The sequence below is a fragment of the Podarcis filfolensis genome (genome assembly GCF_964270895.1).
Source record: "Podarcis filfolensis genome assembly, chromosome: 5".
Classification (NCBI taxonomy): Eukaryota; Metazoa; Chordata; class Lepidosauria; order Squamata; family Lacertidae; genus Podarcis; species Podarcis filfolensis.
Window position 1 is genome coordinate 85,575,674 of NC_139608.1, and position 25,452 is coordinate 85,601,125.

The 25,452-nt window shown below is 40.9% G+C and overlaps 1 protein-coding gene across 10 annotated transcripts in view; it reads left to right on the top strand.

The window, feature by feature from the left end:
- USP54 (ubiquitin specific peptidase 54) overlaps positions 1–25,452 on the top strand; it is a 99,928-nt gene that overhangs the window by 45,038 nt on the left and 29,438 nt on the right. For 9 of the 10 annotated variants that reach the window (XM_083615492.1, XM_083615499.1, XM_083615494.1 and 6 more), the window contains 11 exons: positions 2,688–2,780; positions 10,402–10,536; positions 12,170–12,283; positions 12,402–12,484; positions 14,615–14,720; positions 15,189–15,335; positions 15,590–15,739; positions 18,122–18,290; positions 20,193–20,363; positions 23,992–24,123; positions 24,280–24,648. In XM_083615492.1, coding sequence (XP_083471618.1) covers positions 2,688–2,780; positions 10,402–10,536; positions 12,170–12,283; positions 12,402–12,484; positions 14,615–14,720; positions 15,189–15,335; positions 15,590–15,739; positions 18,122–18,290; positions 20,193–20,363; positions 23,992–24,123; positions 24,280–24,648 — 1,669 coding nt within the window. Of the gene's footprint in view, positions 1–2,687; positions 2,781–10,401; positions 10,537–12,169; positions 12,284–12,401; positions 12,485–14,614; positions 14,721–15,188; positions 15,336–15,589; positions 15,740–18,121; positions 18,291–20,192; positions 20,364–23,991; positions 24,124–24,273; positions 24,649–25,452 lie in introns of all 10 variants that reach the window. The other variant, XM_083615493.1, reaches the window with a different exon arrangement.

The following is a 25,452-nucleotide window of genomic DNA, read 5'->3' on the forward strand; positions in this document are numbered from 1 at the left end:
AGTTTGCCTACCTATGCCTTTATTGGTTAGATGCTATGAAGGGCTGTAGCTCAATGTTAGAGCATAACTGCCTTGTGTGAAGAAGGTCCCATTTTTTTAACCTTATCTATCTCTATCCCAATGTTTGAGTTAGTACCACAGAATTGCAGAGGTGGAAGGGACCATGTGGGTCATCTAGTCCAACCCCTGCAATGCAGGAATCTTTTGCCCAACATGGGCGTCTTTACTAGTCCTATCTAGAGATGCCAATCAGAAACCGTGGAGATCCATTGCCAAGCAGTGTAGACAATACTGAGCTAAATGGACCAGTATTGTGACTTGGTATAATGGAGCATCTTGTGCATGTTCATAAAATTAGTTTATTAAAGTTATTATTTTAAGAGCCATATTTTATTTTTTTAGGATTATCCCTTACTGCAGATAATGCTAGCCCATATAAAATACAATATGACCACCCTAATTTGAACTGCTCCCCAGATCCAATATTATGGGATGCTTTAATATAAAAAAGAATTTATTGAGCCATTAAACATTTGACCATCTTGGTAAAGAAACTCAGATCCAGACAATAACTAAAGCTTTTTAATTAAAAGAAGATGAAGAAGACATTGTCCAGGCTTGAATACCTTGCATTTTTATTAAACTTTCACACAATCAAATTAGCATTTAAATATATTAAAAATAAGATCATTTTGATAGTGAACTTTCTAGCAATTTTGAAACAAAATGGGGCCACTTTGGGACTCCCAGCAAGCGGAAGTATAAGTTTGTACACTAAAAGAAAAAGAAAGAAAGAAACCTGAGCTTCCATGACCTATGGAATGTTGTGAGCATGAATATAAGAATATTCTACATAATCCATATAATTGTTTGGAGAAAAGCTTCTGGGATTAACTTTTGCCTTTGCTCCTACTTTGTTCTGGGTTGGAGGTGGAGAAAGAACATGCTGCTGGCAATTACATCTCCTCTAAAATCCTGGATTTTTAATTATTTTCTATAGGCAACTCTCATTTCCATTTGGGGAGAGAAAAAAGCGGTAAAGGAAAAAAGTCAGGCAGACTAAGACTATGAGTCTAGCAATTAAGTTTGTGGTTTAGGACAGTTGAGCCATGGAAGTTGAAGGTATCAGTTAAAAACAGAGAATGAAGGAAGAAAGGGAAAGTTGACATACTTGAGCATTGGCGCTGTGGGGGGTATAAACCGGAGTTACACACACACACACACACAAATAAATATATACCCACATTGATAGCTGATATACAGGCAACTCCCCACCTGTGCATGACCATGAATACATGTAGTGCTGGGAACCCAGAAGTGGTTCGTGGGAAGACCCTCCCCAGAGCCTGAAGAGGACATCCTTTTCAGGCTTTGGAGAGCATCTCCACACAAGCCAGAGGTGCAGTGGGGCTTTGTTGAGGCTGTTCAGCCTCCCTACCTAACACCTGACATGCACTTTTCCCGCATGTCAGCTGAAGAGCCTTAACAAAGGCCCACTGTGTGTCCAGCTCACAAGAAGACCCGCCCCAAAGCTCAAAGAGGGCATCCTCTTTGGTCTCCAGGGGTGGTCTCCTTGTGAGCCATAAGGACTCAACATGAGTGCTACCCACGTACATACATTTCACTTATGCACTCAGGGCCTGGAACGTAACCCTGTGTAAATGGGTAGCACTTTGTAGCACTGGGTGGAGGAAGAAGGTTTTAAGAGGGTGATGGGGGTGGGGGAAAGGTGCCAACTTCAAAAAGCTCTACAAACTCCCTGTTGCATGCTGGCTGGAACCATGAAGAGGAACACTCCTAATAGTGGCTGGATATATAGTGTAGTATTTTGCTGCAGCTCCATTGCTGCCAAAACTAGTAGCCAGTGGTAGATCCATACTCTCTGAATTGGTCTAATTGCTTTTCCCACATCATGCATCATTTTATACAACTCTATCGTATCGCACCTTAGTTGTCTTTATTAAAACACCGATTCCTTCTCCCTTCCAAACTGGGAAACTATGGTTACCAGGTTTGGAAGAAACCAGGATTTTACAGCAAATTCCAGCCGTGGTTTATGATCCTAGCTTGTTATGAATGTCGTAACCATAGTTTCCTCGTTCTCATGAAATGGGAAACTATGGTTAATTAAAAACTCTGTGACTTACTGTGGCCTGCTTAAAAGAGATTAGAAAAGGCTTGAGGACAGAACAAGTGGGCAAAAGGCTCATATAAATCAAGTGGCTGAATAATGTGAGGTATGTGTTTGAAATATATTAGGAATATTCATATCACCTAGTTTATTCTGATAAAGCATACCTCTTTCAGTCCTGGATCTTACCCCCTTTTACTCTTTTAATTTTTATTCTCTGGGATAAATTGATTAGTAGAGCATGAGGCTCTCAGTCTCAGGATCGTGGGTTTGAGCCTCATGTTGGGCAAAACTCCTGCAAGGCAGGAGGTTGGACTAGATGACCCACATGGTCCCTTCCAACTCTACAATTCTATGATTCTATGATACTAACTCAAACATTGGGATAGAAATAGATAAGGTTAAAAAAATGCTAATCTCCAGATTAGATTTATCCCAAAGGTACTTAGATGCTGCTGATGAATTTATTATCTGTCTAATTTTAGCCAGAGATTCTTATCTAAGACATTCTGAAATGGATAAATTAAAAATCACATTCTTCTTCTTTGCTTTACAGGTTCTCTGGCATCTGGATATATTTCGACGTAGTTTTCGACAGCTTACAACGCACAAGTGTATGGGAGATTCCTGTATATTCTGTGCTCTCAAAGTGAGTAATTTGTCAGTTCAGTTCAGTTCAGATTTAGATGAAAAAGTAAGTGTATATTAGCTGCATCTTCATTCATTGAAGATTCTTATCCTGCCCTTCCTCCAGTCAGGAGCTCAGAGAAGCTCACGACTGATAGATAAACAATCATACAAAATGAGATTTAAACAACAAAAGTCATAATAATGTTGTAGCAGTATTTCAAGGTATGGGCCTCGCTTTACTTTCAAGCTATACTTTGGTCACACTGAAGTGAAGCCATGAGATAGAACTTTGTGAAGTGCTTCAATTTATGGACTATAACTCAGGTTTCTCCAGCAAGAAATTCCTCACTGTGATTTTTCCATTCATGTGAATATAAATTCACATTCTGCAAGAGTTAATTTGTGTCTTACTGCTCATACGCTTTCGTCTACATTGAGTGTCGTCGTTCAGAACCTGTCATACCTGCTCATATCAAAATAAGACGTGCTCCTATTGTAGCTTTCATAATCTGAGCTGCAATCTTAAACCTCTGCCTTGGGAAAATAACCGTGAGTGGTAGTGATGCATGCGATCAAGGCTCCTACTTGCTTTCAGGCCAGCTGTCTTAGTGACTGTAGGATGCAGAAGTGCTGCCTTGACACTAGAACAATTTTCTGATCTATTATTCATTTTGATGTCTGCTGTGCACAGTCCTTGCTTTCTTTATTCATCTAATGTATGACTTTGGTTTGGAGTTTGTTTATCTCTGCTCAGGGAAAGGGGGGGGGATTGGTCTGTGGTACTAAGCATGCCACAAAGAGTTTGTTTGCCTTCCAGGGATTGTAGTGCCAGGATGTAGGACAGAGGGTGTTTTGTTGTTGGTGGAGAAGAATGCAGCATTGATTTGTACATTCTGCTAGAGCTTCTGTATTAGAAGTTTTTCATATGTAACAAAAGCAGGAAGAATTAACTTTCTGGGCAGAACGGGTGTTTTCTGAGGTGAAAGCTGAGACACACAGTGTTTGGACTGACATTAGGGACAAGAAATGTACTGTTCTAATTTTAGTAGGTAAGTCCATATTGAGCAAGCAAAATAAATTATGTACATCTGTACAGATCTACTTACATTGCTAAAGCTGTGTTCTGGTTTCTGAGACTCCTGGCGCCACTGGCAACTTGTTCTTTCAAAATGTTCTCTTGTTAGGCTAGACACTCCCTCTGTTCCAGGATTGGGGAACTTGTGGCCCTTCAGATGTTGTTAGACTCCCAACTCCCATCCAGAATGACCAGTGGCTAAAGATGGTTGGAGTTTTCGTAGAATCATAGAGTTGGAAGGGACCACGGGTTTCATCTAGTACAACCCCCTGTGATGCGGGACTCTTTTGCCCCATGTGGGGCTCAAACCCACAGCCCTGAGAAGCTGTAGCCCAAGAGCGTCTGGAGAGCCACAAGTTTCCTGTTCTGTGTGTAATCATACATTCATTCACTAAGATACATACACGGAAACACACATGTCATTAAGGCAGACTTACACACATTCTTCTCATTTATGGAGCAGGATAAACACACACATTATTTTAAGGAACGAGCTACATACCTGGATGTATGACTTCATTAGTAGGCATTCTCTCCTTCAGTCAAAGGGTGTATTGTTACAGGCCACCCAAATCTGTGTCAAGCGGTGCACATGATTCCAAGGGTCTTGGCGCTTAGCCAGGGTTTGTATTTCCTTTGCAAAATTAGGCACAACAGAGGCTATAGTGTCATTATGATATATGGTTTATTTACACATATATGCAACCTGAAGCTTTCATTGGAGGGGCTCACAGCAGCAGCTCAAAGCGTGCCAGCTTACTCCATAGTCGCAGCATCAGGATCTTTTCTCTGCAGCCTCTCTTGTTCTGCATGGCACATCCCAGCTTAACTGTTCCTCTCTGCTTCCTGGTTACATCCTTTCCCTGAACTAAGCCCTCTTTGTCTATAAAGGGAGGGAAGACTCCATTCATTTGCACTCTAACACCTATTTCTTTTGAGGCTTTGAACTCCTAATGGTTAATCCCCTGGACTATTTTTGCTTTACTTCATTAACACTTGTTGATTGACTAGTATTACAATGTCCTGTACACAACCCAGGAAGTGTGCCTAGAATACACACTATGCTTCCTTAGGTTTTAACCCCTAGATAGTATGACTCAGTTTTTAACACAAGCTTAATTAAACACCTCAAGTCACCTCCTCACTTAATTGGCTTTTGATGCTTAGCTTAATTGCACACTTAAATGCATGAGTCTAGCTATCACTTCACACCGGGAGACTACCGCATTTTTCCATGTGCAAAACGACCTTTTTTTCTGAAATTGGGGGGTCGTCTTATACATGGGTTAGTAAGTTAAGTAATTGAGGGCTGGAGCTGCTTGCAAAAAGAAGCTCAACAACTACCGTATTTTTCGCTCTATAACACGCACCTGACCATAACACGCACGTAGTTTTTAGAGGAGGAAAACAAGAAAAAAAATATTCTAAACGAAACAGTGGATGTATGATTTTTGTGGTTCATGCTGTGGCCACAGACGTGATCCGACGGTGAGTTTGGGGTAGCCCAATGCAAAAATCCTGAGGATCCACGTGGAGCCATGCTTTGTAACCACGTTTTTGCGCCATTGCAGCCCCATGAAACAGTGGGTGCGTGTGTGTTTTTTGGTGCAGGCTGTAGCCATGGATATGCTATGTGATCTGATGGTGAACTTGGGGTGACCCAGTGCAAAAATCCTGAGGATCCATGTGGATCCGTGCTTTGTAACCACGTTTTAAGTGGGGAGGGAAGGAAAAGCATTCAAGGGACAAGGAACACGCGTGGGGTGTGTGGAGAAGGATGCTGCTAATAATGCAGAAGAGGGGTTTAAGGGGAGAAGGAACACGCGTGGGGTGTGTGGAGAAGGATGCTGCTAATGATGCAGGAGATGGGTTTAAGGGGAGAAGGAGCTCATGTGGGGTGTGTGGAGAAGGATGCTGCTAATGATGCAGGAGAGGGGTTTATGGGGAGAAGGAACACGCGTGGGGTGTGTAGAGAAGGATGCTGCTAATGATGCAGGAGATGGGTTTAAGGGGAGAAGGAGCTCATGTGGGGTGTGTGGAGAAGGATGCTGCTAATGATGCAGGAGAGGGGTTTATGGGGAGAAGGAACACGCGTGGGGTGTGTAGAGAAGGATGCTGCTAATGATGCAGGAGAGGGGTTTAAGGGGAGAAGGAGCTCATGTGGGGTGTGTGGAGAAGGATGCTGCTAATGATGCAGGAGAGGGGTTTATGGGGAGAAGGAACACGCGTGGGGTGTGTAGAGAAGGATGCTGCTAATGATGCAGGAGAGGGGTTTAAGGGGAGAAGGAGCTCGCGTGGGGTGTGTGGAAAAGGAGCTTTTCGGTGAGCTGAGCGGGGAGGGGGGAGGGAAAGAGCACTGTTGCTTTAAAGGAGCCAACCAGACAGCAGCCACTTACAGCAGTGTAAGCAGCTCCTTTCCTCTCCCGCTTTGCTCCTTCTCTCCCTCTTTGCTGCTTTACGCAGCTAATGGTGAATCCCCTGCAACCCAAGTCCTGCTCAGCGGATCAGCTGAGACGCTGGGAGAATCGTAATTTCCCCCTCTCCCTCATCCCGTGCCCTCCTGTCCCCAGCAGCCTTTTTAAAAACTTTTTTACTGGTTTTCACTGCGCTCGTGGCTCAGAGCCCTCCTGTGCCCTGCCGTCCCTCTGCAGCCTCATTGCTCCGTTTAGAGAGCGCACGGACCTTTGCTAGCTGAGGCTGCAGCAGCTGTTGCTGGCTACACGGTGCTTTTCCGGCTCGCTATGGCTCCCGTTTGTCCCTCCTCGTGTGTAAGCGGCTGCTGCCCACTTTGCTGCCATGGCTCTCCTTCCCTCCCTCCTCCTCGGCTCCTCCCCCTCCTCCTGGCTGTAAAGCAAGCAAAGCTAGAGCCGTGCAAAGCCCTGCAAGCGGCTCCCGCTTTGCTTGACTGACGGCAGCCATGGCTCCGGTCGAGTGCATTCGCTCCATAACACGCACAGGGATTTTCCCTTACTTTCTAGGAGCAAAAAAGTGCGTGTTTTGGAGCGAAAATTACGGTATTTTTGCAATTTCCCAAAGAAAGCTCAACAACTTCCTTAATTTTTCAATTTCTTAATTTTGGCCTCCCAAAAAGAGGGGTCATCTTATACACGGGGTCGAGTTATACCTGGAAAAATATGGTAGCTTTTGCCACCCCAAACCTTAATTAAAACATGGCACTAGGCTGCCTTGCAACCCCAAATTCATAACATTATTAAGGCTTAACATTTTTCCTCTCTGTCTCTCATTCACACCCCAGTTGCTATCATCTGCAGCAGTGTTAGTAGAAACATTTGTCTTGAGAAAAGGCAAGGAAAATGATTGTTGTCTATCATTACCTTTCTTATTTTTTATCATTAGCCATTAGTTATTAAGTAGTCTACTGTCACTCTGGGGCAATGTTGCTGGGTCCAAGAAAAAAATATTTCCTCCTATTTTAGTAGCAGATTTTTGTTGACAGCGGATTAAATAATTGTTAATCTATTGATTAAATTTGCACAAAGGTAAAAACAATATTTCTTCAGCAGGAAGTATATTTTCCTTGCTTTTTAGGTCATATACACAGGTGTCATTTTAGGAAAGTAGGTGTGTGAAAGAAGGGTGAATGCCTCTTTTAAGAGGATACTCTCTGCTTTCCTTTAGTCTCTTGCCAACCCTCCTTTTTCCTAATCTACACTTTAAGTATTTACTATTTATTATATTTCTTGTTGGAAAATGCCCTGGGGTGCCCCTGCAGCCCCCGAACTCACTGTCCTTCCTAAAGGAGCCCAGAGGTCATCTAGTGTGCAGATTCCCTGCCCTTCTAGAAGCTAGGCTTGCTCCATATTAGTAAACAGGCAGCCCTAAAGGTTAATAGGGAAATTTCATTGGACTGCAAATACAATGATCGTAGTATTGCTTTATTGTAGAATTTGATTTTTTAAATGAATGTTGAAAAGTGCCTTTTTAAGCTCCTTCCTCACCCATGAAAATTCTTTATTAAAAAAGACTGACTAAAGGTGGCATGACTCATGATTTGTATTCAGAAAAACTCCCATTACACATAAAAATGGAAATTAAAGGTCCTAACGGATTGTGCTTAATTTTGAAAATAGAATTAGGATTAGGAAAATGGAACCAGAAAATAACTCTTAGGATGTCTAATTCTAATAATGCTTACTGGTGGTTTTATTTCCATTTGAAAAAAAATTAAAGATCACTGGATGGAAGTTAATATTTTATTCAAGGAGCTTGAACAACATGTTGGAGCCTTCTCCCTCGTATTGAATATATACTTGTATATATAAATCTACACGATATTGATTTGATGCGATCTGAGGAGAAGCCAGAGTATATTGTTTTGATAAGCACACGCTGGTAGATTTTCACCCTTCACCCCAAAACTAAAGTTTTTACTCTTGAAGGCATAAAGCATACTGCATTGTTTTAAAATGATTTTTATTAATTTTAAAGGAAAACATGAAAATGAACCACTTCAATCAGTGCTAAACAATTTACAAAACTTAAATCAGGATCCAGGATTCTTACAAATAAACAATCTTATTAATCTTCCTTACAGGTTCCAAGTTACCTTTTACTCCCAAATGAAAAGCTTCCCACTGAGCTTATTGCTTAGAATCCAGGCTTACGAAGCCCCTTTCAGTTTCTTCCTGCCCTTTCCCTCGCCATTAAGAGCTTCTAATCCTGGTCCTTCTTGCAAAGGACTTCTAGCTGAGCCTTTTGTTCCAGTTTGCTCCCAGTCTCTCCTCGTGGTAGCTTTCAGTCCCTGTGTCTCAGGTACTCCCTATTCTCTCAAATTCTTGACCTTTCTTGCACTCACGTGCCTGCTTCCTCTGCTCTTGAACCCGGGCCCCATGGCTCTTCTCCTGCTAGCTTTAAGCCCCGGAGGGGTGTTGCAAGGGCCTTCTCCCCAGGTGAACTGCATCCCTCCAGCCCCCAGGCAGTAATGAGGCAAATTCAGGAGCTCCTGAGCTCCCACCTGCCTATCCATCAAAACTTTCTCCACAACCACATTGGCTCATACTTTATGACTGAGATTTTAAGTTGAAATACTGATTGGGAATTTGAAATCTTATGGCAAAAATAGATCAAAGGAAGGTATGTGATAACATGATTTTTTTATTTATGCATTTTATTGTTTTTGTCCCCTGTCCTTTCTCCAAAGAGCTCAAAATACTCCGTTGCATGTTTTGGAATAGGTAAACAAAATGTTGAAACTGATTTTTGCCAGCTAGGAAGATTTTGTGATGCTTAGGAGACGGTCCTCCACAAGATTTAATTAGTGTTACGGTTAGAAGCCTGTTAGCATCATAGGAAGTTAATTGCTCATTTAGAAAGGTAGAAATTATTGCAGACTGGAAGAAGACAGTGTCCCTAAGGTCACTAACACTAAGAAGCTTTGAGTTAGTTGTAATGGAAAGTGGATTGGAATATTTCTAGCCGTAGATGAAAGCAAATGGGGTTGCTTTTAGTAGTAAAACGTTTTTAAAAGGACTATACCAGGGCTAAAATGGATAGAATAATTTAATCCATTTGAGACAAAAAACGTATCAAAGTACCAGCAATCAGTAAACAAGTGGGTCTAAGACTGTAAGTCATACATGTCTGGGGTGTAGTAGTTATAGTGCCAAACTAGGATTGGAGAAGCTCAGTCTCAAATCACTCCACCATGAAGTTTGTTCAACTAGACACAATCTCTCAGCCTAACTTACCTCACAGGATTGTTTTTAGAATAAAAATGGATAGTACCAAAAATGGATGTATGAAATATTTTGTACATATTTATTCTTAAGTCCAATTTTGCTAAAGCTATATTTGCAGATGTTTTCCTCATGACAATTTATTGATAATATGAATGTTTAGAATAGTTGCCGTTGGGTACTAACTAAGGACTGCAATTTGCATTTTCACATTGGGGCTTTTTAAGTGCCTTTCCTGTTGCATCCCCTTGCACACCTGAAAATTTTCTCCTGGTTGTTGGAACCCTTTGCAGCAGAATGGAGTCCAGTGCAAGGAGGTGCAGTCAAACTAAAATAGTCTAATTCCCTATATGTGTTTCAGATGCTGATGTCTTTTGTTATGCCAGTCAGATGCCTAACTATTATAGGCAAGTCAGGAACCTATAAACGACCACCTGTTTGCCGTATCTTAAGAACATTGAAGCCTGGTTGTTTATAGGGTTGTTAACAAAAATATATGCAAAATGTTTTGTGCAGTAACATCCCTGGCAGTAATCTCTGATGTATGGATGGTATGCTGGTGCAGTCTAGTAAACACTCCAGGTGGTGTGGTGTCAAGAGCAGAGGAAGCAGGCACGTGAGTGTGAGAAAGGTCAAGAATTTAGCACGAGCATGTGAACCAAAAACAGGATAAAAGTAATACATGTAGCTAAGATGCCAAAAGCAGGAAAAGAGTGAAAGGGTGAGTCTGCAGTTAGTATCAAGGTTTTCATATATGACATGATAACATGACAGATACTGGTAACTGGATTCACTTTGTGTAAATGTACACTCACTTAAGATATGTGAGTTCATGTAAAAGTTGACCTTTAACTTTCCTCCTATCCTAGGGTATCTTTAACCAGTTTCAATGCAGCAGTGAGAAAGTGTTGCCATCTGATGCACTTCGTAGTGCTCTTGCAAAGACTTTTCAAGATGAACAGCGTTTCCAGTTGGGCATCATGGATGATGCTGCCGAATGCTTTGTGAGTATGACTTCTGTGGAATAGCTGAAAATTCTTGCAGGAAAGAATGCCTTGCCTTGCTAAGCACAAACTAGCAGATAAAATCCCCATATTCTCAAATGGGAAGTGGTTTTTTCATATTAATAATAAGTATTTTACAGCAGAGGTAGTAGTGAGGAACACTGAGCTGCTTCTAGTGAGACACTTAGGTAGGCTATACAGTGTAATAGTGAAGATAATACTGTTGCAAAAGCAGGCGAATTTAACAACTATTTTAACCCATCTAAACAGCTGCGTGTTTGTGAATAAGACTGTGAGAAAAGCCACAGTTTGGGGCTTAAATAACGATAGCATTAAATTCTACTAAGAATATAGTTTAGCCTTCACTCTCTTGCTCTCTCGCTGCTTAAGTAGAAGCATAAATTTAAAATTTCAGATCTTTGAATCTCTTACATAAATCCTTCAACCACCCATTGTTCTAGAAACAATCATGGCAGCTGTTAAGAGAGTGATCTTTCTTGAATTCAGAGACAGTACTGGCCAAGTCATTGTGTTAATTTTACCAGGAAGAGAAAATGTTATATCTGGCATAATCTGATGTCTCTGCTTGGTGCCTAGTGGGTTGCATCTGCTCCCTTATTTTGTTATTTTAGATGATTTTTGCCACTAACACCTGCCATATATTTACCCTTTTCTTAAAAAAAAACCAAACTATAACTAGTTAAGGTTTTGAGGTACAGTATTTATTCTGTTTGGAATGCCAGTGTTTTGCTTATCAGTCTTTCCTCTGACTTTTGGTGCATGGTGTCCAAACTTAATTGAACTGGGAAATCTTAGTTGATATGGCTCCTGTTTCCCTGTGATTTTGGCTAGGTTTGTGAAGCTGCCTTTCTATATCTGCTGGTGAAAAGGGGGAAGTTATATTAATTGGCAGTCACTTCCATATTGCGTACCCATACTCACAATAGTAAAAGGATATGTCATAACTGGTTATATAAAACCCACTTGTAATGTTTGGTAGCTAAAACTGGAAAAGGCTAGGAACTCAAGACTTGCCAAGCCAGCTTATAAATGCTAACAAATACAGTATACAGTTTGTGTCATCACAAAATGTGATATTTGCTAACCTTGCAAGCTGGTAGGCTGGCATAAAGGTTGTGGATGGAGAATGCAAATAGGTTCCCACTTAAACCTTATAACAACTTCATTACTTCACTTTCTTTCCTTAAAAGGTATGTCAATACTACTTAAGCCAATATTATATGTACTTGAGAAATCACTGAACAAAAGATAATAATGTTATACCAGGTCAGTAAGCAGATAGCTAGGCTCTGCCTGTCACCCTTTGTCAGCCCACTATTTAGATGCTGCTTTGTATTTCAGCCAAACCACTGACATTTGAATATTTGTCAAAATTAATAATGGCAAAACCTGAAGATTTGGTGTAACATCCAATATGGATGGAATACAGGATAGCTTTTTGAGTTACATTAACTCATTCTTGACATTATCTGTCAAGCTCCTAAATTCTTAAATAAATTTAGAATACTTAAAAGGTACATCCCACCTGACCCTAAAATGTCACCTTTCATTATTTGTCTTTCTGAAATTGTTTAATAATTCTTATTTTTATTTCCTCTCTCCCTGGCTGCAGGAAAACCTCTTAATGCGGATTCACTTTCACATTGCAGATGAATCTAAAGAAGACATCTGTACTGCCCCACACTGCATTTCACATCAAAAGTTTGCAATGACCCTATTTGAGCAGGTATGGTACAACATATCCATCCCAAACCAATTCAGTCCTGTGATATAGAAATGTGTAAATGTGCATGAGAAACTGTTTTCAGTTTTGACTACTGACGGTTTTTATTTCTCTGATTTAGTGTGTTTGTACCAGTTGTGGTGCCACCTCTGACCCACTGCCCTTTATCCAGATGGTACATTATATCTCGACCACTTCACTCTGGTGAGTCTCAGTTCTTTGCAATGGAAAAGAAAAGGAAAAAAATTCCCTTTGTGTCAGGAGTCTTATCTACATAACATACCATATATGTTATGTATATTATTGATAATTGGCCCCCAGTTCATGATATAATAATACTTTTCAGATATTTTTATTTATATTATTTATTATATTATTTATATTATATTATATTATTTATATTATAAAATTTGTATTTGTACACAGTCATACCTCGGGTTGAAGTAGCTTCGGGATGAATATTTTCGGGTTGCGCTCCGCAGCAACCCGGAAGTAACGGAGCGTGTTACTTCCGGGTTTCGCCACTCATGCATGTGCAGATGCTCAAAATGGCGTCACGCGCATGCGCGGAAGCAACGAAACGCGACCCATGCATGTGCAGACGCACAGTCGCGTGTTATGTTTCCTTCCGGAAGCGAACGGGGCTCTGGAACGGATTCCGTTCGTATCCAGAGGTACCACTGTACCTCCTTTTGGCTCTCAAGAGGACGCCCCTCCCTGTGTTTTACAGCACTAAAATTATAGTAGGCGCTTGGTGGATCAGGCCCATCTCGTCCAGCATCCTGTTCTCACCGTGACTGACTTGCAAGCAGGATTTAAGCACTCTCCCCTCTTGTGGTTTCCAGCAGCTGGTATTCAGAAGCATTGCTGCCTCAAACTGTGGAGGCAGAGCTAATAGCCATAGATAGCTCTCTCCTCCCAGGAATTTGTCTAATCCTTTTTAAAAGCCATCTTGGTTGGTGGCCATCACTGCCTCCTGTGCATAGCTGACAACGTTTCCCTTTTTTAAAGGGGAAATTCCCTTATTCCGAATAGGATTCCTTGCAAGAAAAGGGAAAAGGTGACAGCTATGCTCCTGTGGGAGGGAGTTCCATAGTTTAACTGTGCATTGCGTGAAGAAGTGCTTTAGCCAATTAGAATTAAAATTTTAAAATATGAAAACCAGAGGGAAAATGAGATTATTTTTTACACTGCATGGTGTGATTTGATTAAATATACAAATTAAACAACATGTGGACAAGAAATACCTACAACTTATATTGCAATATGGTGTAGACAAGCGGGCACTGCTCATTAGCTCACTGCTATTATTCTGTGTTTTCCAAGTTGATTCGTTGAACAATTCATTGAACTGGTTTATTGTATTCGCTTCATTATTATGTTCTGTAAAATAATATGTTTAGTATTTTACACGTCCCCCCGTGGCCCTTTTTTTTGTCAGTCGTCTCATGTTTTATGATTTATGTGTGTGCAATTTTGTAACAGTAAAGTGATAAATAAAATATAACAAACAGAGAGCATTAAATCAAGCAACAAAAACAAAGCTGTAAGCATGTAGGAATTAAAATAAATCAAAGGCATGGCAAATTAAGAAGACTAATCACTTGCCTAAAAATCATTATTGAGGAGGCTTGTCTCTTGGGAGGGAGTTCCATAGCTGAGGGGCTGCAATAGAGAATCTGATATTTTTTGCATTTTAATTGGCACAAATGTGGCTTTGAGTATTTTAGAAAAGGCAGCATAATGTAGGAAAGAAATGATTAAAACAATGTGTTATAAGTATTCACTCTTGAGGAACTTGTTACTGTAGGTTTACATGACTAACAAGTTCCTTTCTGATCAAATTAGTAACTAACTTCCCTTTCTCTGTTACTGTAGTCTTCCTCCCAATCGACATTAAATGTAAGCTCTTTGGGGGAAAAGGATCTGTCCTCCTTGCTTAACTTGTTTTCTAAAGTTGTGTGTATTCTGAAGCTTTTATCCAAATATTATATTGCAAGAAATGCACACAAAAAGTTGGGTATAAAATATAAAATGTTGGGTTTTCAACATTTGTAGGATGTGGAAGAGCAGGATAGCGTATCCGATACAGGGCAGTGAGCCGGCTGTTAAATCCTTCATTGCTAAAAGCATCGCTCAGGTGCACATTAGATTCTGAATCATATGTTGCCCATGCACATGTTTCTGTTCAGCTTGTGAGTTTGATTTTTAAGCTGAGACTCTGTACTTCTACACCAGATATTAGGATACATAAGCTTTATTAAAGTATTGATCACAGACCAAAGTCTAATGTTTTTAATTCTTGCTCTATACATTTTCCCCCTCAACTTAAAGCAATCAGGCAATTTGCATGCTGGAAAGACGAGAGAAACCCACTCCAGATATGTTTGGAGAGCTGCTACAAAATGCCAGCACCATGGGGGACTTGAGAAACTGTCCGGTGTGTATATGCTGTTTTCCTTTAATAGAAGCAGTAGACTGAATGGTATCTACTGAAATCTGTGTCTACCTGTATCTAATTGTAGAATCCGCCATGTCTTAATTCATCAGCATACTAGAAATAGTAGAAAATATTGCTGGTTTCATAATGGAAATTGTACAAGTTTGTGTATGACTGTCAATTGTCAATATTGTCAATGTTCTAACTGGGCGAGGTTTTCTGACTCCCTCCTTGTTTCATATTGTCAGTTTACTTAAACTCACAGTGGGTGCTTTCAGCCAAGGAAACCTGCACCACGTGCACTCGTATTTACTTTGTGAATCAGTTACATTTCAAGCCCTTTCTGTCTTAGAGCAATATATTTAGGGTGGAAAGAGGTCAGGATTTGAGAGGATACTAAACAACAGGAAGCCGCATTAATTCCAGTTTTAGTTAACCTGGGACTTTATTTGTTACTCTTTTTTTCAGAGCAACTGTGGAGAAAAGATTCGTATTCGTCGTGTACTGATGAACTCTCCCCAGATCATCACTATTGGGCTGGTGTGGGACTCTGATCACTCTGATCTGGCTGAGGATGTAATTCACAGCCTGGGCACCTGTCTTAAACTGGGAGATGTAAGTCCATTGCATTCTATAGCAATATGTCTCTTCTCCTTTTTTGTTTTTGTTTATGCCAGTGCTGTTAAATTTTTGTTCCTTTTTACTATTAAATGGACTGCATGGGCTAGATTTAAGGTTGAGCTAAATAGTTAACTTCCTTTCATTTCTTTTTAAAAGAAAAAATAATAATGACCTTTCAGTAGTTTTTAGATGTAATTTCCATACAAAAGACAATACAATTTTTGCTTTTTCTTCTCCTTTTTTAAAAGCTTTTCTTCAGAGTAACTGATGACAGAGCAAAACAATGTGAACTGTATTTGGTTGGAATGATCTGTTACTATGGAAAACATTACTCTACCTTCTTCTTCCAAACAAAGATCCGCAAGTGGATGTACTTTGATGATGCTCATGTCAAAGAGGTAAGAAAATTAGATTTGTTTATTTGAAAGTTCAGTAAAGACGTTTGGGTGTTTGTGAGAATGTGGGTCTATTTTGTTTTTCCTAAAGATTTTTAGATCATTTTAGGATGGGTTTTCACATATCAGCTCGTACTTGCTTCACCTCATGCAACTTGTTCTTGCACAGCTTTCATTTATTTCCAGGGATCTCGTGCTAGAAACGTGCAAAGTAAGCTGTGCTCATTGCATCTAAAAGTGTCACTCACTAGGAAGGCACTTTATTTTTGAGAGCAGAGGCTGGTGTTCATGTAACGGCTGCTATATGGAGGGCATTTTAAATCACTTCATGCAGTGGCTCTCCATGTAGTGAATGGTTACAGATTATTATTCTAGGGACAACTGCATATCATTTGAATAAAATAGAAATGGGCTGCCTCCCTATAACAATATGTGTTCTGGTCCATATATCTAGAGAGCTGTGCAGGGCAAAGGCAGGTTCTTATAGAAAAGTGATCACTTAAAAAGGAAAAAGAATGCTGAGTGTGAGGGTAGGGTACCAGAGAAACATGGAGGGGGGAAGAAAAAATAGGAGGCTTACTTAACCACACCTTCCTTTTGACTATACACAATGGATGCCCTTTCTGATATATGTTCCCCCCGCAGCATGTGCAATATTTGGTTGTGTGATATATGAGTGGTATATTGCATTGCACGTTTGCATTGTCCATTGCTGAAATTGTTCCTGGCTGGCAGTGCTGCTTGTGTCTACATTTCAAATACCTGTGGACTTGTATACAGCACAGCCACCAATGCCTGATATCATGACACTTGGTGCATTGCTCAGAGTACGACGTTTGGGTTACTTGTTTGCCTTCCTGCATCAGGTTGGAACCCTTTAATTTGTAAGCTTTATGTCTTATTCCCTTCTTCTCAGGTGTTTCTGTACAGCTGGCTTTTGCAAAGCTTGTAGCTGAATGAATCATAAATAGCTTATGTAGTTCACCCATCAGTGGCCTGTCCCAGCTGGCTCCCCATTCTTGTTCTTTCTGCAAAATTAAATACAACAGACCGTAGCAGATGTTGGCTAGTGCAAACATGCCATCATTTAAACATGCTGTTTCCTAATTAGAAGTTCTTCTCTCTTGCTGCTCTGGATGAAGTACTTGCCATGAAATCCATCAGTTTGAGCATACAGTTCACTTTGATATTCTCTGTGGTTCTCATCTTCTGTTCCTACTTGTCAAAAGCCAAAAAGTAACAAAAGGAACCATCCTATTGCAATGTGAATATTCACAACCCCTAAAAGAGGAACTTTACCTCTTTAATTTATTTTTGGTTGTCTTTCTCTGCCGTAAATTACCTGTATTTAAAAAACATCCCTGTGTAAGGATAAAATGCATTTTAAGGTGCTTACTTCAGTTCATGTCTATGAAGTACAGGTGGTGACCATTTTGCATGGGGGTTCCGTTCTTGGCCCCCGTGTGCATCAGCAGAGTGTACATAAGCCTGCCCCACCCTGTTCTGCCACCCATTCTGCTCTCTTCTGGGTCCAAAAGGACCTGCACATCAATTGGACATGTGCGTAATGGTCACCACCTGTACGAAACAGAGTACTGGTTATTGGAACACTCAGAATGCTACTTGTATTTTACATGCTGTACAAATCTTTTTCTGTACATTCTGATGGACATCAACACTTTGATCTTGAAAGTATGTGCAACTCAGATTTAAATAAGAGGTTTTGTCAACAGTAAATACTACTCTGGCATATCATTTTCATTTTTAAGGCTTTTCGACTCATTTTATATCTCGGAACGTTACTCCATTGCTACATTCAATCTTTTGTATGTAAGTTCAAAATGGTCAATCAACATTTGATTCCTGCCTGCCTCTCTGCCAAGACCAATGTCTTTTTCATATTATGGTGGCAAAGGAGGGAGGCTGAGCAATTCTGGCAAGGGACCAGGAGATTTAGAGTAGTAGGTGCACAATCACATCCAAAATCCTATTGGCTCATGCCAGCCACATGGAGGGTAAGGTGGTGCTTTAAGCTGGTGAAATTGGAGGACTGGGCCTTTAAGCAGATCCATGTAGCTTTGAATCCATCATATAAAAAGCTACCCCCACCCCTACCCTGAAATGGTCCATTTCAGAATTTCCCACCGGCTACTACATATGCTCATAGAGCATGGGGGCGGGGGGAGAGAGAATAAGATTTTGTGACTTTCTCCAACTGTAAGCATTAATACTCATTCAAAAGAAATGAAAGAGAATTATTTTTAATGTAACCTAAGTTCATTGTGAATCTCCGTTGACTAATGATGTGTTAAATTTTATCATAATTCCAACTAAATGCAGGTAACCTCTACTAAGATGTGTTTTGAACTTTTCCAAAAATTTCAGATAGGTCCGAAATGGAAAGATGTTGTGACCAAGTGCATTAAGGGTCATTATCAGCCCTTGCTACTACTGTATGCAGACCCGAGAGGAACTCCAGTATCCACGCAGGACCTTCCCACACAGGTGGACCTACAACAGTATAGCAGGACCTACTATGATAGTGAAGACTCAGGTAATCTTTGAGCACTCTAGTTTCAGAGTTTTGCGTGTATTTTTGCCAGTCACCAAGATTTATGGTGTGTTTGCCTGGTGAAATAACAGAAAGCAGAGGAGTCGCAAAGAAATCTTGCTGGATAAGAGATGGTGTCGAAGTGTTCTCCAAAACTCAGTATGCAAATAAAATACCATTTTTAATATCCAGAATTTCCAATGGGACTTCGAATCATTTGTTACTGTTAGGCTGCCGCAGTGCAAGTTGTGGCCTTCTGGTGAATCCTCAGGTGCTTAGATTTCATACTGAAAAACACAAGAGGGAACTGACAAGGACTTGCAGAGGAGCAAGGCAGAAGTCAGGGGCTAGTGATTCTCTAAATTCTTCTGCCTACCTGTTCTTTTCCCCACAAGGAATTGACCATTTAACAGGGTTAGATTGGGTTTAGATGACATTTCACCTGAGCCCAGTTCCTGTCTTGCAGCAGCGTCAGTTCACACAGTTGCCAATCATGTAGGTTTGATGTTTTCGCTTTTGCTGATGCTGCATTTGATAGGAGATTCTCCCTTGGTGAAGCTTTTGCAACCTACTTGTATCCTCGCCCTTTTGTCATTTTGCTGCTGAGCTACATCTTGAAGTCTACTGAACTCCTGATTTGGAAGCAGGAAATCTTCTCCTAAATTCCTGTTCTTGAGGAACAAAGGAGGGACTATTTTCTCACTTGTTTTTACGGGTTTGACTCATCATTTTTATGGGTTTGGCTCATCATTCTGAACAACAACAGCTCCACAAGGAAGGGCAAATCACGACTAGCTCTTCCTCCTGCCTTGAAGACTGGAGGGCATAACTCAGCAGCAATTAATTCCTTCATTTCATCTTTGAGAAGAGGATTGTATGAACTAAAAAATCATTCCCCCCCACCCAATGCTTTCCATGTATCATGTGAGGTAGCAAAGGCCCAGGGAGATATATTCATTGTTCTCTTGAATACTTGCCACTGCTAGAGCATCTTTCAGAAGCACCGTAAGAGCTTTCCATATGATGAACTATTTGGTGTGGCAGGGAGCTAGGTTAAAATACTACATCTGTCCCAGTGCTATAGGATCATTTTCAGTTGATTTTGACTTACTTGCGGTAATGCATCCAGCCATGTGCCCTCTGGCACCCTTCCCTTCCTGACTGGTTGAAGCTAGTTGGAGGGGGATGATCAGGTAGACCAAGGGTGTTGTGAACACATCATTGTGTGATGGGGTGCTGCCTGCAGCCCTTAAGGAGGTGGTGGTATCCCCTCCAACCCAATGGTGTGTAATAAGTACTGTCCGGTCACCAATACCCTATCTTGAACAACTTGTGTGCAGGATACTTTAAGTGCCACCTGAGTCCTTATATCCTAGCTTGATCACTCAGTTCATCCAGAGTACTGCTGTTATTTTTTCCCGTGTTTCAGGAGCCGACTGGCTTCAACTGGCAGTCCAGCAGTTAGTGTCGCCAGACCCATGCTGTTGAATAGTCTTCCAGCAGAGATTCAGACATCTCTTTAAGACCTTTTAAGGCCAACAGACTATTCAGTAGTTTAAACTTTTGCAAGATGAGATGCTTATTTTGTATTGGTTTATGCTATTTTATTTTGTATTGTACTTGCATATTTTGCTGTACACCACCTTAATATTCTAGATGAGTGGGTTTTAAAAAAGTATTTTGTATAATAAGAGTTGTTGTTTTTTGTAAGGTAATTAAAACATTTCCTGTGCTTTTGAGGAAATTTATCAATTGCAACAAAAGGTTGTTCTTGGCTGCACTGAGATATGTTATTATGCACAGTGGTTGTTGTACATCATTGTATAACACTTCTCAGTTACTGTTTTCCATCTTAGCCCTTTTCTGATTTGCCCTTCTAATTCTCCTATAATTTCTTTTTATCAGGGCGTGAGCCTTCTATCGCAAGTGACACTAGGACAGACTCTTCTACAGACAGCTATCCCTATAAACATTCCCACCACGAATCTGTGGTCAGTCACTTCTCTTCTGATTCTCAGGGAACTGTCATTTACAACATGGAAAACGATGTAGCTTCACAAAGCAGCAGGGACACAGGTAATCATTTTCTTCATTTAAGGCAAACACAAAGTTGGCCCTATTATGAGCTGCACTGAGCCACATGGCTTAAGGCAGCAGATCCGGGGTGGGGGTGAGGGTGGTGGCGTTTGTGCTGACTGAGCTCCCATATGCCTCCTGCAGGGCCACCCACCCAAGTTCAGGCGATCAAGTGTCTTATCAGAGTAGGGATTTTTCAAAGGTCTGCTGGGCTGCCAGCCTGCCTGTCAGATCCTTAGAACTGTGCTTCCCTCTCCTTATTTCTTGGGTTGGGACTATGAAAACAAAGCCATTGAAAGATATGAGCTGGGTTTTCTGCAGCTGTAGGAAAAATCAGCAGTATCTGTCAATGGGTGGGCATTTACTATCACCCAATCCAGCTCAATTAAGGAAGGAAAATGAATGGTAGAAGGTAGGTGAGCTGAGGGGGAGCAGGTGAACACTAAGCAATGGGCCAAAAGCAATGGGAATAGTTGAAGACAAGAAACAATTTACTTTCCTTTCTTCTCTCTGTGATTCTTTGATCCACTTGCTGCTGCTTTTCTTTTGCTACCTGTTTTGTCATTCTGATGTGCGTTCCCATGCTTTGGATTATGGTCAAAGTTTTGCAACCCGCCAAGCATTGGATATGGATGTTGTGAAAAGAAACTGTTCAGAGCCAAAATAGTGCAGTGTGGCTAGTGGATCTGAATATGAAAACCCAGGTTCAAATTCCCACTCAGACATGAAGCGCTTGCGGGATGACCTTGGGCCACTCCCCCTTTCTCAGCCCAATCTAATTCACAAGGATGTTGTGAGGATACAGCGTGGAGGAGACAACCACTACCTTGATCTTTGTTGAAGAAATGTAAAATATAATTGTAACACATGTATATGCTGTTGTGAAATGAATAAGGAGCTCTTTTGGATGTGGCCCAGTCTGCTCCCACACCCGCAAGAGGGAGTTGCTGAATAATTAAAACACCAGCAACACAGCATTACACAAAATATATTCAAAACAATGTGTTGTTTCCCCCACACCAGGCTTTATTTCTGTTGGTTCTGTTCTCATGGTTTGCAAATGTTTGAAGTTTTAAATATGCTACAGTAATAGGCTCCCAGCCCTAATAAGAGAGGAAGGTGAGCCAGAAAAGGGAGCTGAAGCAGGTATCACTTCTATGTAAACATGTAATTAGTTGCAATTAACTAATTCACCCTGTGCATCCTTACCTGCTGAGTTACCTGGTGCCCTGTGTAGTTCCCATGGTGATCAGAAGAGTTCATGCTGGGTCCAGTATATGTAATCTTTGTATCTATAAGTTCTTTTGGTTGCCATGGGAACCATACAGGCTGGTGAACAGCGAACATGAAATCTTTTTCTTTCAAAATATTAATGTTTAAGGACTTTCTCAAAGCTTGCCCTTGTCAAAATTTTGTATTGTTTCGTCTCTAAATTTCAGGTTCACTTATTACTTTCCCTTGAAGTAGTGGGAGGGGCGGTTATCTCCTCTTATTGGCTATGGGCAAAGTCTAGTTGCTGGGGCTCCGTTAGAAAGAGAGTTGTAGGCAGATAGTGATGCAAAGATATGTTCCAGACCTTATGGGCAATTTTAAAAAGTAACATCATTGCTGTTCTTGTTTCAATGCCACTTTTATAGAAACAAATCTAAAGGCGTTTTACAACACCTTAAAACATCAAATAAAACCGTGCAGAATAAAACAAATCACTGCATCCAGATGACATCTACTCTCAGAGAGGACTTAAATAGCTCAGATAGGAAGTTGTTGTTCTGACAAAAATATGTAACTTTCCCCCAAGATTGGTCTTCATAACGATGGACTAGAAAATGGCCATTGCAGTGCTCCCTCTTTCTTTTTTAAAAATAATGGGGTGGGTGGCGGTGGCGAGGAATGCAGAAAATTGCAAGCCAGTTAGCTTAACATCTATTCTAGGTAAATTGTTGAAACACACATTGCTAAATAAATTTATCAAGCATGTGGAATAGAGTGGTGATGGACAAATCTTGCTGAAGAAGGATCAATATGATTTTTCTAAGACAAATTTTATCTCACTAACTTTTTAGATTTTTGTTAAGAGTTCCAGTGAGCCCGCTGATCTTCTTTTAATTGGGGGAGGGAGGGAATCTGGAATGGCACAGCCATTGCCGAGAGCAGAAATGCTCCGAGGAGGTTTTCCTGATCAGTTCGTAAAGCTGGCTGATGACACAGTGAGTCAATGCCAGTACTAGGGTACAGCAGAGGCATTTGGGATATTAGGTTGGGGATGCGAAGAAGGTAGTCAGGAGGGAAACCAAGCTATAATGTAGCAAGCTTGATCATCTGTGGTACGACTGGAAGTTTAACCATAGTTTGTTAACTAAAGCATGACTTAGCGTCACATGCAAACCAGACCATTGTTGGGTGGGGGGTAAGTAAGGGACCGATGATGGGAGCTGTATGAAATTATGCATGGTATGGAGAAAGTGGATAGAAACCCCTTGGGGTTATCTCCAGGGTCATCTGGAGAAGATGGATGGTGGGAGATTCAGGACAGGCAAAAGGAAGTACTTCACAAAACACAGTTATACTTCAGAATTCCCTTCATAAAATATTACCATTTTGATGGCCACTAATTTAGACAGCTTTCAAAGGTCATTGAACAAATTGATTGAGGATAAGGCTAGCCATGTCTCCTAATCATGTCATCTGTACCATGCCCCTGAATAGGAGATGTTGGAGAACAACTGTGGCAGAGGACTGTTGTGTTCAGGCTCTGCTAATGGGCTTCCCATAGGCACCTGACTGACCACAGAGAGAAACAGGATGGTGGACTATATAGGCTTTTGGTCTCATCCAACAAGGCTCTTCCTACATTCTTTGCATACCATGTTGTTATAGAAGAGCTCAGTTATAGAAAGGGAATATATACGTATTTGAGAAGATGAGAGGAAGTTCTTCTGAGCTGTAAGGCAAAATTACAAGGAAACAAAACTAGAAAATGATCCCTTCCCCTTCTTGTTACATACATTATTTTCATGTATTTTCAACCTTTTCAGACTTGATTCCCCCTCCCCCCATTATTATCTTACACAGTATGCTGAATTTCTGAACTGGGGTGGCCAACCTCTGACTTTCCTAGATGTAGCTGGACTCTAGTTCCCCTCAGCTCTAGTAGTCAGGAAAGATGGCAGTTGTAGTCTAGCAACATCTGGACCAACCACAGGTTCTCCACCCCTGTTCTCAGCTGGGCTGATAGCTGTGGTATGATACCAAGAAAAGACCATAAGTGCAGCAGGAGGAAGAGTGAAACATAGGTATTCACATTCGCTTGGAGAGATGCATGAATTCTGTCTGTTAGTATGGTAGTACTGAAAGGTGCTAGTGGCCCCGGAGGATTTTGAGCCAAAGCTCAATGCATTGCCTCCTGTCCCTTTGTATTAGCTATTTAACTTACCACATCTAGATGGATAGTTGCTTTTATTATACTGTAACTCTTCACTTCCAGATACACTTACTGAAAGCTATTCATTTTACTCAGCTCTAGCATTAACCGGCAGTTTGTGGGGAGTGAAAAAGGTCTGCTATTCTTAGAATGCAACACAGCCAATTGGAATGCTCTTTCCATCTGAAGTATATTCTTTTCTTTCAGGACACCTGACTGACAGTGAATGTAATCAGAGGCATATTTCCAAAAAGGGCTCGCTGACAGACCGCAAGAGGAGTTCCAGCAGGTCTCGGAAAAAGGGAGATGAATCACAGCCGTCAGGATATCACAGTGAAGGCAAGAAGAATGGTTTAATTCTTCTGTGTGTCTGTCCAGCATAGATTGAATCTCTTCTTTTGCCTCTGCCAGTTTAGAAAAATGATAAAAGTACTGTTAATTTAAAAGAAATTTATGTAGCTCATACTGTCTTCTGCTTCTCTTCTTGAGCTGCAGGGGAAACATTGAAGGAGAAACAAGCCCCAAGAACTGCCCCTAAGACATCCAGCAGTACCAGCAGGCTAAGGGAATTTAAAGAGACTGTCAGCAACATGATCCACAACAGACCATCACAGACAAGCCAGGGCTCTCCACGAACAGGGAAGGATCAGGCTGAGATACAGTCACTGCCCAGAGCTCTGCCTGCTCTGTCTCGAGACTGGGAAATGGAGAGCACAAGCAGCGAATCCAAATCAAGTTCTTCTAGCAAGTACCGTCCAACTTGGAGACCCAAAAGGGAGTCACTGAACATAGACAGCATCTTCAATAAAGAAAAGAGGAGACAATGTGGTTACACACAACTCAGCCCCTTCTCTGAGGATTCAGGTAAGAATTTGGGAGAGGTGTGGGTTGGGAGAGTATGAAAAATGCATTCATTTTTTTATTAGTCACTATGTAGAAACAACTTATAACACTGTTAACTAGTATGCATAGCTAGTACATTTTCTTATGCTGTATCAGATGAATCTGTGAGGGAAGCCTGAATTTTCCTTTGTGCCGTTTTGACCCTGTGAACAACGTGTTTGCTGAAATGTTTCAAACACACTCAAAGGTCTATATTTTCATTGTGAGAGGTCCTTTTGTCATTCCCTTTCACTTGTCTATGCAAAGCACAGCAGTCATATTTTGCTTTTTTCTGCTGTACAGTAATTTAGGACGCTAGATTAGAAAAGCAATTGAGGACAGCTACTCACTACTGTTTCTGTTGAATCTCTCTGACAGTGAAATTGACTGATACAGAATCAGCGAGTGACTAACCCTGGTTTGCCTCGAATAGAAAAGCCCTTTAATTGTCAAACCAAAACCCAGTCTTCAGTAAGGAAACATCAGAAACTATATTCTCCGTGTGAAAATGGAAGATGGGCGTACTCGCTAATCCTGCTCCTGCTAATCCATAATGGTTAGGGATGCAAACTTTTTTTTTTAAGCAAGAAACCTGAACAAGGAATGGTGAAGACATTTTGAAGTGGTCTCCACTTCAGAGGTTTCAGAATTAGAGTTGCTTGGATTTAGAATGAAAAAAATTGAGGCTGTTTAATGGTGTAGCAATTGGATGGGAAGGAGGTAGTGGAAACTATTGATACGCTCTATAAGAATTGGAAATTGCTGAGAATTCAATAGAAATAGGAA